Source organism: Protopterus annectens, chromosome 13.part0 (genome assembly GCF_019279795.1).
Source record: "Protopterus annectens isolate FY-2018-M chromosome 13.part0, PAN1.0, whole genome shotgun sequence".
Classification (NCBI taxonomy): Eukaryota; Metazoa; Chordata; order Ceratodontiformes; family Protopteridae; genus Protopterus; species Protopterus annectens.
In genome coordinates this window covers 890,799,005-890,821,151 of record NC_056747.1, presented here as the reverse complement: position 1 = coordinate 890,821,151, position 22,147 = coordinate 890,799,005, and the positions used below count along the sequence as shown (strand labels likewise).

General features: G+C 42.1%; 1 protein-coding gene across 2 annotated transcripts in view; it reads left to right on the top strand.

Annotated features, from left to right (window-relative positions):
• Positions 1-22,147, top strand: part of NF1 (neurofibromin 1) — a 5,218,972-nt gene that overhangs the window by 1,565,134 nt on the left and 3,631,691 nt on the right. For both annotated transcript variants that reach the window (XM_044054637.1, XM_044054636.1), the window contains exon 14: positions 4,131-4,244. In XM_044054637.1, the coding sequence (XP_043910572.1) occupies positions 4,131-4,244 (114 nt within the window). The remainder of the gene's footprint in view (positions 1-4,130; positions 4,245-22,147) is intronic.

Genomic DNA, 22,147 nt, shown 5'->3' with positions numbered 1-22,147 from the left:
TAAAGGTCCTACCAAACACCCTAATATTGGGTGATTTCAATTATCCAAACATTAACTGGGAGAACTACTCAAGTACTAACTCCCTTGCCCAACATTTCCTAGAATTTATAAATTCAAACGCCCTGGTTCAACTGGTCAACATTCCCACCAGAGGTGACAACATATTGGACCTGGTCATCACCAACATGGGCGACTGGTGTTCCACACCGGAGGTCAACCCCTCACTCATTAGATCTGACCATAAACAAATCACTTTGGCTATCCACATTCCACCCCCACCCCCGGACAAGAAAACCACCATGAAAAACTTTTCAAAAGCAAACTTCACGTTACTTAAGACCGAGGTGGAAAGTTTCAAAGCCCCCATGCTGAAGGATAATGCTGACCAAGCTGCAAAATTCTTTACTAATGCATTCTACAGGCACCTACAAGAATACATGGATCATGGCATCCCAAGCAAAACCAAGACTCACTCCTCCAAGAAAAGGAAACCAGTCTGGACTCCTGCCATAAACAAGCTATACAATAGGAGGAGGAAACTAGTACAGAAAAGAGTAAAATCCCAAGAGGGGAAGACATCCCTGATCAGTATCCGCAAGAAACTACGATCCCTCATAAAATCATCCAGGGCGAGCTTTGAAAGAAAAATTGCCAAGGACTCCAAAGATAACCACAATGCATTCTTTTTAGCTATGTCAAGAATCTAAGTGGCAATGCTCAGATCTGCTCGGAGTTCGTGCAGAATGCCACAAAATACACTGAACCGACCGATATCGCCAACATCCTGGCAAATATGTTCAGTGCAAACTTCACCCCCCCCTCTCACCCCCAAGAGGGCCCATAACCATGCCAGAAGAATGTAGAGTCCCTGAAATCACAGACACTCAGGTTAAAACAGCCCTCTCCAAAGCCAAAAACACAGCATCAATAAGACCGGACTGTGTCCCAGGCTGCATCCTACACGAGCCCAAAGACGACCTAACCCCCTCACCTAAACACACTGTTTAAACTCAGCCTCTGTACCCATAGAGTGATGCACAGCAGTGGTTATTCCGCTCCACAAAGGTGGAGCCACAACAGACCCCAGGAACTATCGCCCTATAAGCCTGACTAGCTTGGCCTGCAAGGCTATGGAGCACAACATCATGGAACTCATTAACAGAGACATTGGGAACCTCCAAACACTGGACCCTCCCCAGTTCGGTTTTGTTAAGGACAGATCATGCCACCTAAACCTGGTGGACTTCTTTGAGACAGTTACCAAGGCTATAGATGAGGGAAAGCTGGTACACACAGCCTACCTAGACCTCACAAAGGCCTTCGACACCATTCCCTATTCTGGTATTATAGACAAGCTCACCAGCCTGAACATAAACCCCTACGTCACAAGATGGGTTGCCAACTGGCTCATGGACAGAACCCACATGGTGAGAGTTGCGGGAGCTAGGTCCGACTCTAAATTGTTTACAAGTGGAGTTCCCCAGGGCTCAGTCCTAGGACCCCTCCTGTTCGGCATGTACTTCTCAGAAGTACAGGCAAGCACAGGAGGACTATGGCTGACCAAGTTTGCAGACGACTGCAAACTAGGGGCTATAATTGCCTCTCCAGCTGACACAGACATCCTCCAAAAGGGTCTCACTGAGATGGATACCCGGTGTCAAAATCATGGCCTCAAGCTAAATGCAGAAAAGTGCATAGTCACCCCCTTTGGAAAAAAACAAAGTACCCACAAACTACCACATAGGTGGTAGTCCCCTAAATACGGAAGACGTAATAAGGGATCTGGGGACCCAAGTAGATGGTAATCTCACCTTTGATAATCACATTGCCAAAGTAGTTAGAAAATCCTTCTACATGGCCCATCTAATCACAAAAGGGTTCGCATCCAGATCAAAAGAGGTCATTGTGCCCCTCTACTCATCACTCATCAGACCCATCATAGAGTACAACGCCCCATTTGGGATGTACCTTACAAGACACCTGCAACAGCTGGAAAGACCACAGAAGTAACTCATCAAGAGGATCACTGGCCTCAAACAGATACCCTATGCAGCTCGACTGAAGAAATTACAGCTGTACTCTGTTGCATACCGCCTACTCAGAGGTGGTCTCTGCCTGACATACAAGGCCATGTCCAACCCAGAATTGATGGACATGCTCCACCTAAAGAAAACCTTATCCCCGTGAGCCACACGCTCTAGGGATCTAAACCTCACCACAACAATAAGTAGGACATGCTGGAGGGATAGATTCCTGTCCCAGAGATTTCCCATGCTTTGGAACAAGATCCCAATCTACATAAGGCAGAGCTCCTCGCTAACGCACTTCAAAAGAAATCTTGACGAGTGGATGAGAAACAGAAAGTTTACCTCTCTGCTGGACAGAGGCACAGGGAACTAACCTAAGGGGGTGGCGAAAGCCAACACATTCTGGCTAGGCTTATAAATGCCTTCGGGCAGATAGCCTAGTACCTACCTATGAATCTAAGTAAGGAAGATATGGAATGATAGCATAATACAGGAATATTACATGAAATATCCATGAAAACATAAGTCTGGCAATATTGTAAAGGCGATTAATGCAGGAAATGGAAGAGTGAAAGGAATGGGATGTTTAGGACAAGCTGAACAGGTGAAGAAATGGCTGTGTGTGTGTAATCATGGAAATCCTTAATATTATTTTGGTAACAGCTTATATAAATCGTATATATTTGAGTATTATGTATGTTTGAATGTTTTGTGTGTGAATTGACAATGTTTTACTTGCACTATAAAAACTAAGTACTCATACTCTTTCTTTGATAAATGGCATGGAATCTTCTACATTCATCTCAGAGCCCCTCCTCCCACCTCAGACAGCATGGACATTAATAAAAGGATAACCTAGTCATGTGTGCAGCCACCCCCTTAATGCTGTACTGCTGCTAGTTTTGGGAAGTGGTTCCAAGCACTGGTGTGTGAATAGAACTTGCTGTTTGCTGGTCTCGCAGTATCATATGCTATTTTATTGGTGCCAGAGCACCCGTTATATCTTTCTTTTCATACACATGTATTTAATTTTAGAGATCGTGTTTCAGTAGGTATTTGTTCCTGTTTTGTGTGTGACATACATGTGACTATTAGCTTACATCATATGTTACATTTTTTATGGATATGTTTCTGGCTAGTTTCATTGCAGCATAAATAGCTGAAATAGTGTGCACTTCATTTTTTTTTTTTTTTTTTTTTTACAAGTCTAAAATGCTTGTTATGAAACAGATTTAGAGGCTGAAGGGCTGCAGTGGCTAAGAGGTAAAGATTATACATTGCCAGGTATTTGTGATTCTTGATGGTTGTCTGTTATGATACATGTCCCATGCAGCTGTTTCTAACATTAATTTAATGATTTTATCCTCAATTAGTAATGGCATGCATGTTCACTAGCTCTGACTCTTTTGCTTGATACAGCAAGTACAAAATACAGCCAGATTAGTACTTTGTTGGCCGGGCAGTGAACTGATTAAAAGGGACCCATTTCATTGACCAGAGCTCATTGAAATGTGTTTTTATATTACATTGTACCTTAGCCAGGTTGAGTCGTTACAAACTGGATTTCATTATCATATTGTCCAGCACTCTATCAGAGAGTGAGCAGATCGTTCATAGAGTTACCTTGCAAGCCTTCAGGAAAGTATTGACATTTTCTTGAAAGAGTGGTTTAACATGTTTAGGGTAGACCATCTTTTGTAAATATTGTATCTCACCCAGCAATGAGGTACCTTATTACTTGCTGTAGCCCATTTATTGAAATCCTATATTTATTTGATTAATATAGAGTTGATGCAATAAGAAAAATCTTTTCAGATGGTAATGCTCAGATTTTTTTTCATGTTTTTAGCTGTAGTTCTAGATTTTTTGTGTAGTACTTAACTGAATGTTTTGTGAAGTGTACAGTGCTTAAGAAAATTTGAGCATGAGATGAGGAATTAAGTTGCAGAATGCTGTTGTGCTGTTTCGTTTGCAATTTAGTGTTCACTGGACTGCATCTTTAGAAAATTTAATTAACAGTCAACCCAGATAGACTTCACGTGATTTATTGTAAATTCTTAAAGCTGATTTACTTACTTATTTCCCCCTATTCTTTTCTTCAAGAATCCTGGAAAGCCGGGGCATGAAATCCAGAGTAGCACAGCTGCACTTATCAAAGGTTTCAATAAGCTTGTTCCTCAGACCCACATGACAGAAATAGCACAGGAAGCAATGGAGGTAGGTTATTAAAATCTTTCTGTATTATGGATTCGTTCTCAAGGGCATGTCTGTACCCTTTTTGAGGTATAGGTGCTGATCTGTCCCACCTTGATCATAGAATTGTATCTTAGTTGAAAAAAAATTAAATAAAATAAAAAAGTAGCATTTTTATCATTTGTGTATAACATTTGGATATTTAGCGTTCTTTGGTCTCGTTATGATGGTAATCTTCGAACAATACCTGTAATATCTCTGTTTACCATTGTCTTGCACTCTGTCCAACCTGTATTGGTCTTATGCCAGTATATTCAAAACAAACATCAATTCAAACCTTCTTTATTTCTTACTGCTTTGTGATATTTGTTTAAATATTTTGTAGCATGTATTATTCACTTCACAGTAAGTGTTGTGTTTTTCCTGGTGATAGTTTTTTTAAAGATCTATTAACAGTTTTTAAACCACTGTACTCATCTTAAGCTAGTAGTATTCAACAAAGAATTAGTTCTAATCATAACAGCAGACAACCCTGAGTTTTACACAACAATGAACATATTCTAATTATGGCATCATTTAAGACTTGCACTTGCCTTATAATAGTGGTGCTAAACTCAGTTGTACTAAACATGTGATGCATGACATCATGTCATTCTTATTACAATATTTTTATCTGTTTGTCATCAAATGTTATGTTAGAAAAAGATGCATTACAAGAATGAAGACTTGTTCAGAAGTCCATTAACCAGCATCTGTAAACCATCCACACTTCAGTCTACCAAACATTCCCTCTCCCATATTTACCCTCAGTCAGATACAATAAATAACAGCCATTTGACATCCTATAAGACACCCTGTTACAATCATTTTCTATAATCTTACTCTTAATTGTCCATGTTAAGGCATCTCAGTTGCAGAAGTCGGTCAGCCATCAGTATAAGAAGTACACATCACTGAACTGTCTACAGCTAACTGTGACATCCTCTTGTTTGGTGGTGCTTCCTCCTCTGTTCTGAACCTTCAGTTAGTACTCATGTAATGCATGTCTGGCCTGTTGCACTGTGATGCCTTAATGCAGAAAAAAGTGCATCTTGTATTCCCCCTTTGAAACCTAGCTAGATGTACAAAAATCAAGTCTATCCAAATTAGTCATGACCTTAATATATATCTGCAGCAGCTGTATAGCTGCCCCATTTCACTTTTCTGTATTGTGGCTTATATAAAAATGAACAGCAGTGATTGACCAATCAGATTGACAGTTGCCTTTCATCAGGTTTATTCTGCCATGTTTGGAGAAAATTAGTACAGACCATGTAGAACTCGCATGCAGTCACTGATCTCTTCCTTGCAGTTTTCAAAATCCTGCTGGCAGACATTTTTTCTGTCAACACTAATACTGATTTGCAATGGAAAAAGACTTTGCAGTCAACTTCCATATAACTTCATTTAAAAATAAAATGGGGGGATTGCTAGAAGCAAAAACGGTTATGACTGAAATTGTCCCCATGAGACAGAACTAGAAAGCCAGTAAAACATAAAAATGTTTCTTTTAAAATGCATTTAATTGTCTGAGCTCATGAAGGTGCCATTACAAAGCTGGAAAAAAAGTATAAGGAAAAAGTGCTTGATGATCATCGTGTTTCACTGCTGCAGTCATTACACTCGGGTTATCCTGCCGTCAGGCGGGCACGCAGTCGGCCTGAGTTCCAAAGTCTTGATCCGTCTGTTGCTGTCTCCTCTTCCCTGACGTCAGTGTTCCAGGGGTATATAAGAAGTAGCTGACGCCATTTTCTTCAGTCTTTCTTGCCGCGCGGTGCCCGAAACAAAAGCAGTTCGCAAGTGCCAGTCGGCCAACTCCTGAGATTTCAAATTCGATTTCAGAACTGAAGTCTTCAATAAAGCTAAGTACCCCGTTGGGGAAGTTTTTTCTTGCCTCAGACCAATGTCAGAAAAAGTTAATAACTGTATTTCTTGTGCGAAGCAAATACCTCATAAGGATTTTCATTCTTACTGTATTCCATGCCTAGGCCCAGATCACGACGTCACTAGTTGTCGGTTTTGTGCTAGATTTAACAAACACACTATTAAACATCGGTTTGATTTTGCTCGCCATTACTTTGGGCGAAGGTTTAATTATACCATGCCGTTGTAACAACCAACGACCGGAATGCATAAAAAGCGTAAAGATAAGGAAAGGCATCCGAGGCCCAAAACTGACTACAAAGCCTCTTCTAGGCCAGTCACCGGTTTTCAGTGAGGCGCTTTCGCAGCCCCTGACACCCGCTACCTCAGAACCACAGGCCGCGTCCGACTCCCACGTGGAGGTGCCTAGGCCTCTGGAGCCTCAAGGTGTTGGGCCAATGGAGATTAACCCTTCAGATGGGTCTGGAGCCGCTGAGCAGGCATCTGCTTCTGAGGGTGTTTTCAGACCTATTCAGCTTACCATTACAACTACAGCCAAGACTAAGCCTGCACTAAAGACAAAGAAGAAAGCACAGCATTCACCTGGACAGGCCTCCATGCCTAAAAAATAGATGCTCAAAATGGCCGAAGACTTGATTACTCTGATCAGGGGTTCCCACCCCCCCCCTGATAAAAGGCCTAGGCAGGGTACAGACTATGATTCCTCTGACCATGTTTCAATATATTCTGATTCCTCTTCAGACCAGGGATATTCTTTACCCCCCTATGAGGATTCTGATGCTGAAGAATCCATTCCTTCAGCCTCTCCTCCTGAGGATTACTGTTTTGGGGAAACTTTACATACCATGAGGGAGCATTTCCATTGGGAGGGCCAGGATTACTCAGAATCCAAGAAAAGGCTCAGAGACTTTCTTTTGCTGCCTCAGCACAGGCCCCTTGCTATTCTGCCAGTGGTGGACATTGTGGATGATGTGTTCTCTGAATCTAGTTTAGACCCTGATTCTTTACCCCCAGCTCCAGTCAAGCCAGACAGATACTACAAAGTCCCTGACTCTCACAAATTTCTTTATAAAAACCCTGTTGCAGACCCAGAAACTATTTCCCAGGGTCCCAGAGGGGTTAAGGCTTCCACGGCTAAGAATCCAGTCCACTCGGACAGGGACTCTAGAGCATTAGACAGATGGGGAAAGAAAGTTTACACCTCTGCAACTTTAGCAGTGAGAGCTCTGAATTGCCAGTTTCACATGCTTAAGTATCAACAATATTTACTGTCTCAATTAAAACAGAAAATGAATATAAATGCAGAACAACCTGACTTTAAGGAAATGCGGGATTTATTGCATGCAGCTGAACAAGTGGGAAAGCATACTTTGCAATGTGGTTTTGATTCATTAGAAGCTTCTTGTAGAGCAGCAGTTACAAGATCTGTGATTCGAAGGCATGCTTGGTTAAAAGAACAAAGTTTACCAGATCATGTTAAGGCAAAATTATTGGATGCTCCTTTGCAGCAAGATAATTTATTTGGTATTAAGGCAGAAGATGTATTAAAGAAAATGGAGGATAAGGCATAATCTATGCAAATAGTAAAGGATTTCTTACAGGTACAGCCACCATGATTTAGCAGAAATTGGCCTACTAAGAATTGGTCCTTTCCAGTGTCAGACAGGCCACAAAGAGGCAGATACAGACACCCAAGAGGCAGATCTCAGCCACAAGGTTCTTACAGACCACGACAGTGGGGTGCTTCTAAACCAAAACAAGGTGAGGATAAGTCGCAACCTTACAGGAAACAATCCCAATGACTTCCCCCTTCCAATACCAAACTCTTACCTTTTGGCAGCTCCCTTAGGCGGGAAACTAGCACTTTTTTCTCAAAACTGGCAAGCAATCACCCAAGACAAATGGGTGCTGAATATTGTGTCTCAAGGTTACAGGTTCCACTTTCACACTTTACCAAGGCTAAAAGGAATACCAGACCTGCCACAAAATCAATGGGCAGAGGCACAAAAACAAATTACAGCTCTCATGGACATGAGAGCTATTCCAAAAGTACCACAGCAGGAAAAAGGACAAGGATTTTACTCAAGACTCTTCCTGGTACCCAGAAAGGACAAAGCCTGGAGACCCATTCTGGACCTTTCCACTCTAAATACTTACCTGGATGTTCCGAAATTCAAAATGCTGACACTACAGCAGCTCCTTCCCATGTTGGGCAAGAAAGCTTGGCTTGTTACTTTGGACCTCAAAGAGGCATACCTGCATGTCCCCATCAGACAAAATTGCAGAAGATACCTCAGATTCATAGCTGGTTCAAAGCACTACCAATTCTCTGCACTGCCCTTTGGCTTATCTACTGCACCCAGGGTCTTTACCAAGTGTCTGGCAGCAGTAATTGCATTTTGCAGACAAAAAGGGATTCAGATATATCCATATCTGGACGACTACCTGATTCAAGCAGAGAGCAAGGACATTCTTCTACAGCATCTGGCATTCATAAAAAGATTGTTAAGTTGCCTGGGGTACACAGTAAACGAAAAGAAATCAAAACTAGTGCCCTCACAAGAGATAATATTCCTGGGTGCCAGCTTAAATACAATGGCCCAGATGGCCTATCTCATGCCAGACAAACAAGGACAACTGACTCAGTATTTTCAATTGATGGCAACAAAGTCCCAACTCCCTGCAAGAAAAATTCTGCAGGCCTTGGGATTCATGGCATCCTGCATTCTACTAATTCCATATGCAAGAGTGCATATGAGAAAATTACAATGGTACCTAAAAGTGTTTGGTCTCAACATTCTCACAGCTTGGAGACAGTAATACCTCTAATTCCCTGCCTACAGCAGGAGTTTCGATGGTGGGCACAGGCATGTCACCTCAACAAGGGTCAGCCTTTCACTCTTCCCACAGCCAGGCAGACTATAACAGAAGCCTCGGATTACTCCTGGGGAGCAGACATGGCAGGAAAATGTATTCAGGGCAAATGGACCACAGAACAAATGCTTCTTCACATGAATCAAAAAGAGATGTTTGCTGTACAAAATGCCCTAACAGCTTTCAAGGATCTTCTGCATCCAGGACAATTATTATTAAGGACAGACAACACCACAGTGATGTGGTACATAAACAAGCAAGGGGGCACTCATTCTTACCCCCTATGCAGGCAAGCCACGACCTTGTGGAACACGGCTATAACTTATCAAGTTCATCTGCAAGCACAATTCCTGCCAGGAAAGATAAATACTCTGGCAGACTACCTAAGCAGAAACATCATGGATCCTCACGAGTGGAAATTAAATCCACAAGTTTTCAGCATGATGATGCAGAAATGGGGGTGCCCGGATATAGATCTCTTTGCCTCCCCACTGAATTGCTAACTACAAAAATTCTGCACAAGGACTTATCACACACAAGCATGGAAAGTGGATGCTCTTTTGTTCAGCTGGAAAAGCCTAAGCGTTTATGCCTTCCCACCACTGCCTCTCCTTTGAAAGGTACTCCTAAAAGACAGACAAGACAAACCACAGATGATTCTGATTGCTCCAGACTGGCCACGCTAGCATTGGTACCCACTCTTACAGAACTTAGCTCAAGGCCCACCTTGGATTTTGCCTCAAATTCCACACCTTCTGACTCAGCAAAAAAATCAGATACTGCACAGTCAGCTCAAAACCTTAAACCTGGCTGCATGGCAGCTTCATTAGCCAAACCGACAACTTCTCTCTCTAAAACTGTTATGGATGTCATTTTCGAGGCCAGGAGGCCTAGCACCAGGAGATCTTATTCAGAAAAGTGGAAGAGACTCTGTGCCTGGAACCAGGCTCAAAGCCTTGATCCTCTGGTCTCTAACATTCCTCAGATACTACAATACTTGACTGAGATGCTGGACAAAGGACTATCCTTCTCATCCATTAAGATTCACGCTTCTGCCATCTCGGCTCATTACAACACAGATCCTCCTATTTTTTCTCACCCTTTGCTAAAGCAGTACCTCAGAGGGGTTAAAAGCATAAGACCGCCCCGGAGAGCACCAACACCAACTTGGGACCTCAATTTCGTTTTGGAAAAGCTCACTTTGCCTCCTTTTGAACCAGCAGTTTCAGCAGAGTTAAAATATATATCATGGAAAACTGCTCTGCTTCTGGCAATAACCTCAGCACGAAGAGTATCAGAGCTGCAAGCACTAATGGCAGTGAAGCCTTTTATCATTTTCCACCAAGACAGGGTTTCTTTAAGAACAAACCCTTCCTTTATGCCCAAGGTGGTTTCCAGTGTGGCTCTTAACCAATCTATTCACTTGCCAACATTTTATCCAAATCCCCAAAATAGAGGGGAGAGACTTCTACATTCCATGGGCATACACAAGCAATTGCGCTTCTGCTTGGACAAAACAAAAACTTTCAGAAAATCTGAGCAATTGTTTGTATCATATGCTACAGGATCACAAGAAAAGGCAATTTCAAAGCAGACCATTTCAAAGTGGATTGGACACTGTATCCGGCTCTGCTACACATAAAATGGGAAACCTTTACCTAGTAATATTAGACCACATTCCACCAGGGCAACTGCCACTTCTACTGCCTTCCTTAGAGGAGTACCTACCAAAGATATCTTGGAAGCTGCAACTTGAAGTTCAGTGCACACCTTTACCAAGCATTACCATTTGCCTCTCTATTCTAGATCCAGAGCTGGCTTTGCCACTGCAGTGCTGCGGGGCCTCATAAGCTACACCAAATCCTCTATAGAGCCAGCCACCCAAACTCAACTTTGGGATTCTACCCAAGTGTAATGACTGCAGCGGTGAAACATGATGAACATAGTACAGTTTTGTACCTACCATAAATGTAGATGTTAGAGTGTTTTCACTGCTGCAGTCCAGGTTACCCACCCGCCAGCCCTTCTTTCTGATCTGGGACTAACCTATACTACCTATGTGGTGTATTTGCTGGTTAATGAAGGTTTTATTTTTACCTTTTTTGTATGTTTTATTAGCAATATGTATTGCCTACCATTTTTGGGGGCACCTGACATCTGGGGCAAGAAAAACTGAAGAAAATGGCATCGGCTGCTTCTTATATACCCCTGGCGCACTGACGTCAGGGAAGAGAGGACAGCAGACGATGCCTGATGGCAGGATAACCCAAATGTAATGACTGCAGCAGTGAAGACACTCAAACATCTACATTTATGGTAGGTACAAAACTGTACCTTTTCTCCCATTGTTTTGTACTACATTGTTATGTAAATGTCTGGAACTCTGCCAAACCTTAGGTGTTTAAGCTTAAATTTTCATCATACCATCTATGGACCATTGCCACTGTAACACTGAATTTGTGCAAATCAAGTCCAGAATGCATTATGCATAAACAACTGCAGAACAAAATGTATCGATGGAATTGCACATTTCTCCCAACAGTTTGATAGAACTAATATTTGTTAGCAAAATTTCACACAGTTAAACACTGTAATACTGCGCTCCAACAATTGGCATACAATATAGTAACTTATGTGGTAGCACTGATATTTGTGTACCATGGGATAATAAAAAGCATTATACATTTTACAAGAAATCTTATGTTGTAATTTGCTTTTAATTGAATATAATTGCATTAATTTGGTGATTTATTGTCTGACTGTGCTTCATTTGTATATTTGAAATCTGTTATTGGCTACATAACCCACCTAACTACAACAGACTGTCGAAGTGTATATCCTAACTAGTAATTACATCATTAAAATTCTATGTGACATGACATGGAATTAGGAAGTAAATGGTTAGCTGCTCAGCCTCGTAACAATAAAAGTGTGGTATGTTTAATAAGCAGAGTTCCACTGAAGTAACTAAAGTAAAATATATTTATTTTTTAATCAGAAGCCCAGTTTACATAATGAGAGCATGATTACAGAATAAAAATGCTAGCAAAAGTTTTTGCACATTTTCTTTAAACAAACAGGCACATTTTTCTCATGTTCAGACTGTCATTTCCAGAAATTCACATTACCGCACAAATATATTTATAGGGTATGGTCTGGAGGAGAGTGTAGCCAATTAATGCTAAAGCCTTCACATACCCCCTTATAGGACTTCCAAGATGGCTGCACATGGTGCAGCCATTTATGCAGCGCTCTCCCAGAGTGAAAACTGAGAAATTGTTAAAACCAGTAAAAGTTATCTGTCTGGGGGGGTTACTGGCTATTAATTGTACTGCCTGGATGCCAGCAAAGAGGAAATTTGGAGAAAGGGAAAAAACTCTGGCTGTGAAGAATCTTTTATAAAAAGGAACAAGTTTCATTATTAGTACAGCAGATGGCTTCCATACTTTTAGAGGAAAATTATAAATTAGATGGACACAGAGATAGTGTGATACAATGGAAGAATATATAAATTCAAATAAGAAAAGGCTAGAAAAATAGGCAAAACTTTAGCTCTTCATATAAGCAGATAAAACTGCGTACATTACAGGTTGAAATGAAGTGGGAACCTGGCTGAGTATGTGGCTTCTCAAGAAGAGGTATACAAAAAAAAATGGAGATTGAAGACAGAGCACACAAAGTAATTCTTTGCTGTACCAGAGAAGCTAAAAAGATTAGATTTCATTAATTTTATGAAAGCAGAAATAAGCGCCTGGACTGGTGCTCCACAGCAGGATTTGTTAATAGTGAGCACATTGTGTGTATACTGCTAATCTGTCAATGAAATCACAGCTGATACCTACGCCGTATATTAAACAGGAAGGGCTGCTCTTAAAACTGTGGCAGAAGGGAAAATATTAAAATTTGGCAGCACCAGAGTGTTTGTGGAGAATAATGCTTCTCTTCTGCCTAGTTTACAGAGAATAAAGTTTATCCTCACAGACAGGATGTTAACATGCAGGTATGAGATTCAGGTAGCTATATTTTGCTGTCTTTGTTGGATCCAAAGAAGATATTTTCAACTCTGACTATATCCCTGACAAGTTCTGCTTTGATACTCTTGATTTGAATGGGTTCCAGAGCCAAAATGTTAACACAGGATCCATGGGGCTGGAGTCAACTCTTGTGTTGGATCCATCCCTGCCTCTCAGAGCCTCAGCCCTGGATAGTTAGGGTATAGTTCCATCCCCATTTCCGAGGTTGTCTTTCTTGGTTTCGGGCTCCCATTCCTCTTCAGGTGAACCCATCTTCCAGATTATGAAGAGAGCTTTAGCCTAGAAAGGCTCCCAGTTGGTTTCATCCCTGTCAGAGGGCTATATTTTTTGTTTCCTCTGGTTCGCAGCTGCCACAATCTGCTATATCTGGACAGCAGGCACAAGAGCTGCTAGTTCAGGGTCACCCTTCTCCGGAGTCCTCCTCAGAACTTTCCCCTGAGGAGCCATGCCATAAAAGAATGTGCAAGAGGAAGCACCTGGATTTTCCTGAAGAATCCGTCACTGAGGATACGGATTATGATGAAGGGGAAGGGTCCCCACCATCACCCACTGAAGATGTCTCCTTTGAAGACACCTGGAAATATTAAACAGAGGAGTGATTGGAAGCCCTCAAACCCATCTTCTGAGGAATGTTTAATTGCAAATCTTTCATGCCCACCATCCATCTACTTCTTGGGTGACCCTGCCCGCTGATGAACTAATCAAATTGATCGTTCAACTAGTGTGCAAGGCTTCTGACCCCATAGAGCCTATTTCCCAGAGACCAGATAAGATTCTTTCAGCCCCAGAGGATCAGCCCCATTAGTCTAAGGGTCTAGCAGTGGATGCCATGGTGGTGGTAGCAGCCACCAAAAAGGAACTCGCTGAAGAGATTTCAACTGTCGCGGACAATGGACGGATTTGGGAAGTGGGTCTTTGCTTCATCGACCTTTGCTATTCGGTCCTTGAACTTTTTGGCACACTTCACTTGACTCTAAAGGGATCTGATAACTGAGCTGTCAGACACCCTAGCAGGAGCAGTGTCTGACAAGGTTCAGGATAAGGTTGCTTCTCAGCTTGCCACCCTGGAGTCTATCTCAAATTCGTCTATGTGGCTTATTATGCATACAGGCGTTGCCATTAGGCGCCACACCTGGATGCACTTGTGTGATTTTGCGGACCTCTTCAAGTCTTCCTTTGTTAACATTCCTGTTGATGCTACTTCATTGTTTGGCCCAGAAGTTAGAAATACATTAGCCAGGGGTGAAAAGGACGAAAAGACTCCTGCTGTGGGTGTGTATTTTTCCACTCCACAGGGACCTAACTCCGGGAATCCGAAAAGTGGAAAAATGTGGTTCAAGAAGACCCAAGGGCCTTTTCGGGGCACACATGGCGAGTATTCCCCCGGGGTAGAGGGGGGACACTTCTGGAAGATGCTCCTCCCGTGGCAGAGGGGGGGTCCATGTAACCAGGTCTCCAGAGATTCCTTTCCTGGACAACCCTACCAGCACTCCTGAGCAGAGGCCTGATTGCTTACCTCTGGAAGCAGTCGGGGGAAGATTTTTTCTGCACTGTTCAGCCTGGTTCACAATAACATCAGATTCCTGGGTGCAGACAATAATTACCAGAGGTTATTCCATTCCCTACAATCTTTTACCCAAACGTGAATCCCCGATGTTCCATCCAGTCAGAGGGATCTAGCAGCACCAGAAGTTCAAAAGCTGCTTCAAAAAAGAGTCATCCAAGCAGTCCCATAAGACCAGATAGGATCCTGATTCTACTCAAGATTCTTTTTAGTGACAAGAAAGACGGGACTGGAAGCCAATCTTGGATCTCAGCCTATTGAACAAATTTGTGCAACCGACAAAATTCCAGATGGCCCCGGTTCAGTCTATCCTTCCTTTCTAGAGAAGGACGATTGGATGTGCTCTATAGATCTTCAGGATACGTATTACCACATAACGATGGACAAGCACTCCAGAGGATATCTCCGCTTCTGGCTAGGAGCCAGTCATTACCAATTTCGAGCACTGCCCTTCAGCCTCACCACAGCCCCCAGGGTGTTCACCAATTGCATGGCAGTCGTTGCAGCTCATTTGAGACTACAGGGATTCCATGTATTTCCATATCTAGACAACTGGCTCTTCACCCGCCCCCTCCAGGCATCTACTGTTTTGTGCCATAAACTTTGTTCTACATCTTGCCAAAACTTTAAGCATTTCAGTCAAGAAAGAAAAATCACAACGGTCTCCCACGCAGAATCTGGAATTTATCGGAGCAAGACTGAACACAATATCCTGTGTGGCCTCCCTTCCTCATCGCAGGTTGTTAAAGCTAAGTTTGCAACTACAAATGATCCTCTCCCAAAACAAAGTTCCTGCTCATCTAGTACTACAACTTCTTGGATCCATGGCTGCAACAATAACATTAATTCCCCTGGTGAGGTATCACATGAGGCTGCTTCAGTGGCTCTTGGTGTCGCAGTGGTCACTTCTAACACACCCCATGTCCCATCCAGTCTTGATGACTAATCACTGCAAAAAGGATTTATCTTGGTGGATGAAGCCAGAAGAAAATTTATGAAGCCGTCCTTTTTCCCCATCTCAACCCAAGGTCGTAGTGACCACGGATGCTTCCCAGATAGGTTGGGGGGCATTTTTGGGGGAAGACTGTCCAAAGCCCTTGGTCCCCACAAGAGGCCAATTTGCATATCAGTGTCCTAGAACTGAGGGCAGTGCTTTTAGCATTGCAAGCATTTCAGTCTGCTCTTCCTTCAGGGACAATTGCTATCCAGTCAGACAACATTTCCATAGTCTGGTATATCAGCAAACAGGGGGAACCAGATCATACCCTCTATGTTGGAAAGCCCTAAGAGTTTAGCAGTGGGCAATCACCTTCAACTGCTTCTTGATAACAATGCATATCCCAGGAAACTCTGTGATTGCGGACAAACTGAGCAGGTGTATCCTTCTGCCTCGCGAGTGGTCTCTCAATCCCAGCTTAGCGACAAAGATCTTTCTTCAGTGGGGTCAGCCTTGCTGCAATCTGTTCCCCTCTCCCATAAACCAGAAATGCAGCAGCTACTTTGCCTTAATTCCCCCCTCGGGGGAAGTCCCCGAGAGATGCACTTCACAATTGTCCCCCCCCGGGACTTCTGTATGCCTTTCCCCCAATTCCACTAATTCCCCAGCTTTTGAGGAAAGCCCATTGGTTGAGAAGCAAAGTGATTGTCATTGCACCTTGCTGACCCCGTCAAGTCTGGTTTCCCTTTCTTTGGCCTCACCTGGTTCACTACCCATGGACTCTGGATCCAACTCTGGACCTGCTGTCTCACCCTCAGGGCTTTGTGCATCTCAACCTTCAACATCTCAAGCTGACTGCTTGGTTTCTCCAATTCCAGTAATTGCCAGGCAGAACAACTTGTCCTCCCCAGTGCAGAAGATACTTCTGGCTTCCCATAAACTGTCCACCAGAAAAATTTACCAAAACAAATGGAATAGATTCTCAATTTGGACTTGTACAAACAGCATTGATCCTTTCTTGGCACCAGTTGATAAGGTCCTGGCATAAATAGCCACCTTATTTCAGTTGGGAGCCTCACTGTTTACAGTTAAGGTTCATCTAGATGCCATTTCGAATTTAGATAACGATTTTGATGAGCCTTCATTGATGTCTCCTTGTCTATGCAAAATTTTTCTTAAAGGCGCTCATCATTTAAAATCCCCTTTCAAAGATCCTGTAGTGCCTTGGGATTTGACCTTAGTCTTACAATTCCTAGTTCATCAGACTTTCAAGCCAGCAGCCACTTGTGATCTCAAATTTGTATTTGGAAGACCCTCTTTCTAGTAGCGATCACATCTGCTAGGAGAACTTCAGAGTTATGGGCTTTGTGTGTGAATCATATCATCTTCCACAAAGAAAGAGTATCACTCGGAACGAGTCCCTCTTTCCTTCCTAAAGTTGCATCAGTCCAATATCAACCAGACCATAGACTTACTAGTCTTCTTTCCAAATTTTTCAAATAAAGGAGAGTACTGCTTGCATATTTTGGACGTCCAGAGACAATTATGTTTTTACTTGGACAGTACAAAGTCCTCTAGAAAATCAGACCAACTGTTTCTGTCCTTTTCAGGTACCAGATTGGGCAAACCGGTATCAAAGGTCACCTTGTCAAAATGGTTGAGACTGCATTACCTTTATATACAACCAGAATAAACTCAAACTGCCAACAAAAGTTAAGCTCATTTTACAAGATCTGTTTCTACTTCAGCTGCCTTCCGTTCCAGAGCTTCTGTGGAAGACACATGCGCAGCTGCAACTTGGGCTACCCCACATACCTTTATCACTCATTAAAAATTAAACATGGTCTCCAGAGGAATAGCATCCTTTGGCTGTATGGAGCTCAGGAATATTCTTCCTTGGGGCCGCCCAGGATATAAAGTAGCTGGGGACACACTGTCCCATCAATCAAGAGTGAATGAAGATTGACAACATCAGATAAAGAAGTTGTGTTCTTACCATAATGTTCCATCTGTGTTAATCTTCATTCATTCTTGACATCCCACCCTCCTGCCCCCTCCTAGATACTCCTGGAGGTTCCAAACTAGTCCTAGGATTTTATAGGGTTGTTCCTCAGAAAGGGCTTCCATATTTTCTTAACTGATAGGCAAACTCGATATGAGATAATAGAAGAGAGGCAGTATGGGTAGAGCCCCTTAGCTCAAGAGTTTTTGGCTGGCACGAGCTTTAACGGCCGAGTCGGTTCCAGGAGATTGGAACCAAGCCCAACAGTCAAGAATGAATGAAGATCGACAACACGGATGGAGCATTTTGGTAAGAACATAACTTCTTTTTATAGATCTTGGGATAATTTTGGGAGAAAGATTTTCAACAGGGGATATTATTTATGGTTGGGGAATGGAACTTGATTTCCAATTGTGAAAATGTATAACAAAGACCTAGTAGAGAAAAAATAAGAGGTTAGACTACTGAAAAAGTATGAAAGAATGCTTGGTGTGGAAGATATGAATTCAGTGGTAGGAACATAGAATTTGCATGTTATTCCCCAGTATACAATAGCTGGGCTAGAATAGCTAGAAATTACATTTTACAGGAACATTTGTATTTCTTTGAAAGCTTTGAGACCTGTGCAGTGACTATAGCTTACTTTTATTGATGCATTGTCTAATAAAGAAGCAGGGTAGCGTAAAAACTAGGCACTGTCATTTTCCTATTTATATGCTAAAATTGGAGGAATTTTAAGGAATGAGTAGTAGAAATCAATTTTATGCAGCACACAAAGGTACCAAGTAGAGGCAGTCAAACCCAAAGCATGAAAATATTCACAAGGCGTTTTCATCCGCAAGACTTCTTCAGATGTAAGACAGAAAAGAAAAAAACTAGCTGTAGCATCCTTTATGTACCCCACAAGTCACATTAATTGTTTAATAGTATGATAAATTGACAATTGGAAACACCCAGATTTATACAAATGCTCCACTTTCTGTAACCATTACAGGTCTCTTTGCAAGCATGTCAATAGAAATGCAAATAAACGAATGAGCAAATTCACAACTAACAAATAAGTTTTAAAAACATTTTAAAAACATGTATACTTATGTGTACAACATTAGGTAAAATTAAATGAATAAAAGTTTAAAAGTAGATTAAAAAATGGAAGAATCCTGAAAAACTGTAAAACACATAAGTATTGTGGTGACCAGCTTAAAATCTCAATGTTAAATAAAAGATAAATGAGCCCTATCTCAACATAACATAAATATATATATATATATATATATATATATATATATATATATATATATCTTTATAAGTATGCATAAAATGTTTAAGTACAAAGGTATTTATGAGTATATATAAAGAAAGTATATTCAAGGGACCTGAAAAATGTATTTAGCAGAAATGTAAAAAAGTATGTATAAAGTGTGTAGTGCATCAAGGGAAAGTAAGTGAGTAATTTGGTAATATATAGAAGTTTTGAAATACTGTTAAGTAATTATTTTTATTGTAACAACTCCAGGGCACAACAAATTTTAGCATAACACCTTAGGCAACTGAAAGTTGAACAGGTTGTATCCAAGCTTAGCCAGTAACAAGAAAAACAACTAGCGATCTTATAAAGATATTAGAGAGTTTGGAAATTTTATGGAAATCTGAATAAAGTAGAGGAATGAGGACCGAAGAAAAGGCACACGTGGATACATTTATAGCCATTCCATGGCACAGAGGGTTAAAGGCCTGACTGTGGCCCAGGTGACTTGGGTTCAGTTTGTTACTAAGGCATCTGAGGTGTAGCAGGGAAGGAGAAGGATGGACACCTAGAATGTTGCTCTTGTTAGAGCCCTGGTGGAGGCTGGGGACATGTATGGGAGCGTTGTTCTGAGTGTGAATAGGCAGACAGCATTGGCTGATTCACAGTAGAGGCAGAACAGTTTGCAACACTTCCACATTGCATATCCATCCATTTGACTTGTACAGCCGTACACAAATGAGAAGAGGGGGAAGTTGAGCTTTAGTGGTACTACACTAGATTGCCTCAGTCTCCTTGCTGGTCCCGAGCACAAGTCAGTATTCTTCTGGGTTTGAAATAGCATGGCCCATAGACCTGGTGGATGAGAAGAGGCATCGGTGGAAGACAGTGGTCAGCTGTGTGTGTGTGTATGAAAAATGATAATAAAAAAGAAACACATTCAGTTTTGTTCAAATTTAATGAACACTTTTGCCAGTGTTAGCGGAAGATGAGATAACGTTTAAGATAAGAGATAAAAGTGGTGCTGTATAGTCAGTCTTGAAGGTTTTGTTTAACACCATGTTAAAGGTGGGAGAGCACTAGCATCTTGGAAGAAAGTTGTGGTTGTGACACTGTAAGGAGCTTCATATAGACCTATTTAAATTTTAAACCATATAATCTAGAAAGTATCTGTATTGATCGATATGAATCATTGCGGTTTGTAGAAGGGAGGCAAACATTTGACAACATTAATAGAGCAATAATGATTAACAGGAAAGCACAGTGTAAGAAAAAATAACTATTGATAATGGGTCTTAATGCTTAGAAAGCATGCAATAACGTCAGCTTGGGTTTTGAGTAGGGCAGTGGTAGCTTTTGCTTTCCCTGGTAGAATAATATAATTAATAAGAAGGATGTATGAATGGTTGGAGATAGTTTGTAGGCTTCCTCTTTTACAAGCTTTATAAAGAACCAGGCAAGGGTGTTCTCACTTTATATTTAGTGCCACTAACAAAGAAAAGAAGGGATTGCAAATTCAAGGTTATAACTGATGTGGTAATCGAGAGACGTTTTATAAGTGATATTTTGTTCCTCATATATCCAGAAAATCATAGTTTGGTGTTATGGATTATTTTTAGACAGATGTTCATCGTGTTTCACTTTTGCAGTCGTTACACTTGGGTTATCCTGCTGGCAGGCTACCCGCAGTCAGCCTGAATTTCAAAGTCCTGGTCCAGCTTCGGTTGCTGTCGCCTCTTCCCTGACGTCAGTGCGCCAGGGGTATAAAAGATGCATTTTCTTCAGTCTTTCTTGCTGCGCGGTGCCCAAAGCAAAAGCAGTTCGCAAGTGCCGGTCGGCCGACTCCTGAGATTTTCAAAATCGAATTTCAGATCCGAAGTCTTCAATAAAGCTAAGTACACTGTTGGGGAAACTTTTTTCTTGCTCCAGACCGATGTCAGAAAAAGTTAACAATTGTATTTCTTGTGGGAAGCAAATACCTCATAAGGATTTTCATTCTTACTGTATTTGTTGCCTAGGCCCTGACCACGACGTTGCTAGCTGTCGTTTTTCTGCTAGACTTAACCAACACACTATTAAGCGTCTGTACTGTTTTGCCTTTCATTACTTTGGCCAAAGGTTTAATTATGTAATGCCGTCAGAACAGCCGACGACCGGAGTTTATAAAAAGCGCAAGGAAAAGGATAGGCATCCGCAGTCCAAAACAGACGAGGCCTCTGCTAGGCCATTCTCCGGTTCTCAGTGAGGTGCTTTCGCAGCCCCTGATGCCCGCTACCTCTGAGCCACAGGCCGCTTCTGACTCCCACGTGGAAACAACTAGGCCTCTGGATACACAAGATATTGGACACTCTGAAACTATTCCCTCAGATGGGTCCGGAGCCGCTTAGCAGGCATCTGCTTCTGAGGGTGTTTTCAGACTTACACAGTTGTATGTCAAGCCAACCTCAGCTTCCAAGGCAAAGACTGAAACAGCTTTAAAGACAAAGAAACAAGTACAGCATTCTCCTGGACACACTTCCATGCCTAAGAAACAGATGCTTAAAATGGCCGAAGACCTAATTACTTTGATCAGGGGTTCCCATCCCCCTCCTGATAAAAGGCCTAGGCAAGACACAGAATATGATTCTTCTGATAAGGTTTCCATTTTCTCTGATTCCTCTTCAGAACAGGGATACTCTCTTCCTCCCTATGAGGATTCTGATGCTGAAGAATCCATCCCTTCAGCCTCTCCTCCTGAGGATTATTCTTTTGGGGAAACCCTGCATACCATGAGGGAGCATTTTCACTGGGAGAGCCAAGATTACTCAGAATCTAAGAAAAGGCTCAGAGACTTTCTTTTACTGCCTCAGCACAGACCTCTTGCTATTCCACCTGTTCTAGACATTGTAGATGATGTATTTTGAGAGTCTGGCCTGTCTCCTGACTCTTTACCCCCTGCACCGGTTAAGCCAGACAGCTACTATAGAGTTCCAGATTCTCATAAATTTCTGTATAAAAACCCTGCTGCTGACCCAGAAACTGTATCTCAGGGTCCCAAAGAGGTCAAGGCTTCCACTGCAAAAAACCCTGTCCCCTCTGATAGGGATTCTAGGGCACTGGACAGATGGGGGAAAAAAGTTTACACTTCTGCTACCCTGACTGTGTGTGTGTCTTTCGGCTTATCCCAGTTAGGGGTCGCCACAGTGGAACTCTGGTCCGCTAATGTTTGGTATTGAATGTTTATGTGCCGAGTTACCAGCCCTGACACACAACCCTCAACGAAGGCACGCCCTTTCACGCATGCCTCCACACACAAGACGCTCTAGCCTGAGAATCGAACTTGACAACGTCTTGCTGTGAGGCGACAA